This window comes from Bison bison, unplaced genomic scaffold (assembly GCF_000754665.1).
Source record: "Bison bison bison isolate TAMUID 2011002044 unplaced genomic scaffold, Bison_UMD1.0 scf7180017864473, whole genome shotgun sequence".
NCBI lineage: Eukaryota > Metazoa > Chordata > Mammalia > Artiodactyla > Bovidae > Bison > Bison bison.
The window spans coordinates 17303073-17303876 of NW_011495034.1; the positions used below are offsets into that span (position 1 = coordinate 17303073).

Sequence of the window (804 nt, forward strand, 5' to 3'; positions counted from 1 at the left end):
AGATCCGGTCTCCCTCTTGATCCCATCTGGCGGTGGCACGACTTGCGCGCAAGAGTCCGAGAAAGTCGCCAAAGCGCCCCCTCAACCCTGATCGGCTGCCTCGGAGGTTCGCACCCCTTCCCCCTACCCCAGCGCGCCGCACGCGGCTCAGTGTCACCCAAACTCTTAGGCGGGAGCGCTGCCGCTGTGCTCAAGGTCCCCACCCCCACCCCCGGTCCCCAGAGCAGCCCCCTCTCGGTTAGCAAAGAACGTCACCGCGCGTCTGCAGGGCTCTCGAGGAATCGGGCATCCGGAAGAGAGGGGAGAGGAACAGGGGCTGGGGGCCGCAGAAGCAGCTCCCGGGAGGCGGGTTGTGAAGATCAGTGCCCTGGACATGGCTGGAGGAGTAGAGAGTGGGCTCAAGCCCTACATCCTCCAGGGTTTGTGAAGAGGTGCACCGCCAAGGGCCAGCTGGAGAGGGTCAGCTGGCCTGGTCCCCTTTCTTCCCCGCCCCCAACTCCGGGACAGGGGCTCATCTCTGCGCGCTTCCCCTCCACGCTTCAAGCTGCGGGCGTGGCTTCCTTCCCACCCTCAAGTCCCCCAGCCTCAAGTTCTCCAACCCCCGGCAAAGCGGCTGGCGAGGGTCCTTACCTCCGCATTGACTTCGGCGTCCTCCGCCGCTGCGCCGCGGCCCAGGCAGCTCAGAAGCACCAGCAGCAGAGGCAACAGTTGCGGCCGCGTAGCCGCCTCCCGGCCGCCAAGGAGACTGCCCGCCCAGCCCGGCCGTCCGGGCGCGCTCCGGTCGCTGCCCATGCCCGCGGGGCT

At 68.0% G+C, this 804-nt stretch overlaps 1 protein-coding gene across 1 annotated transcript in view; it reads right to left on the reverse strand.

The window, feature by feature from the left end:
- Positions 1–792, reverse strand: part of MMP15 (matrix metallopeptidase 15 (membrane-inserted)) — a 21204-nt gene extending 20412 nt beyond the window's left edge. The window contains 1 exon segment of the mRNA XM_010861968.1: positions 631–792. Coding sequence (XP_010860270.1) covers positions 631–792 — 162 coding nt within the window.
- Between the last annotated feature and the right edge of the window lie 12 nt (positions 793–804).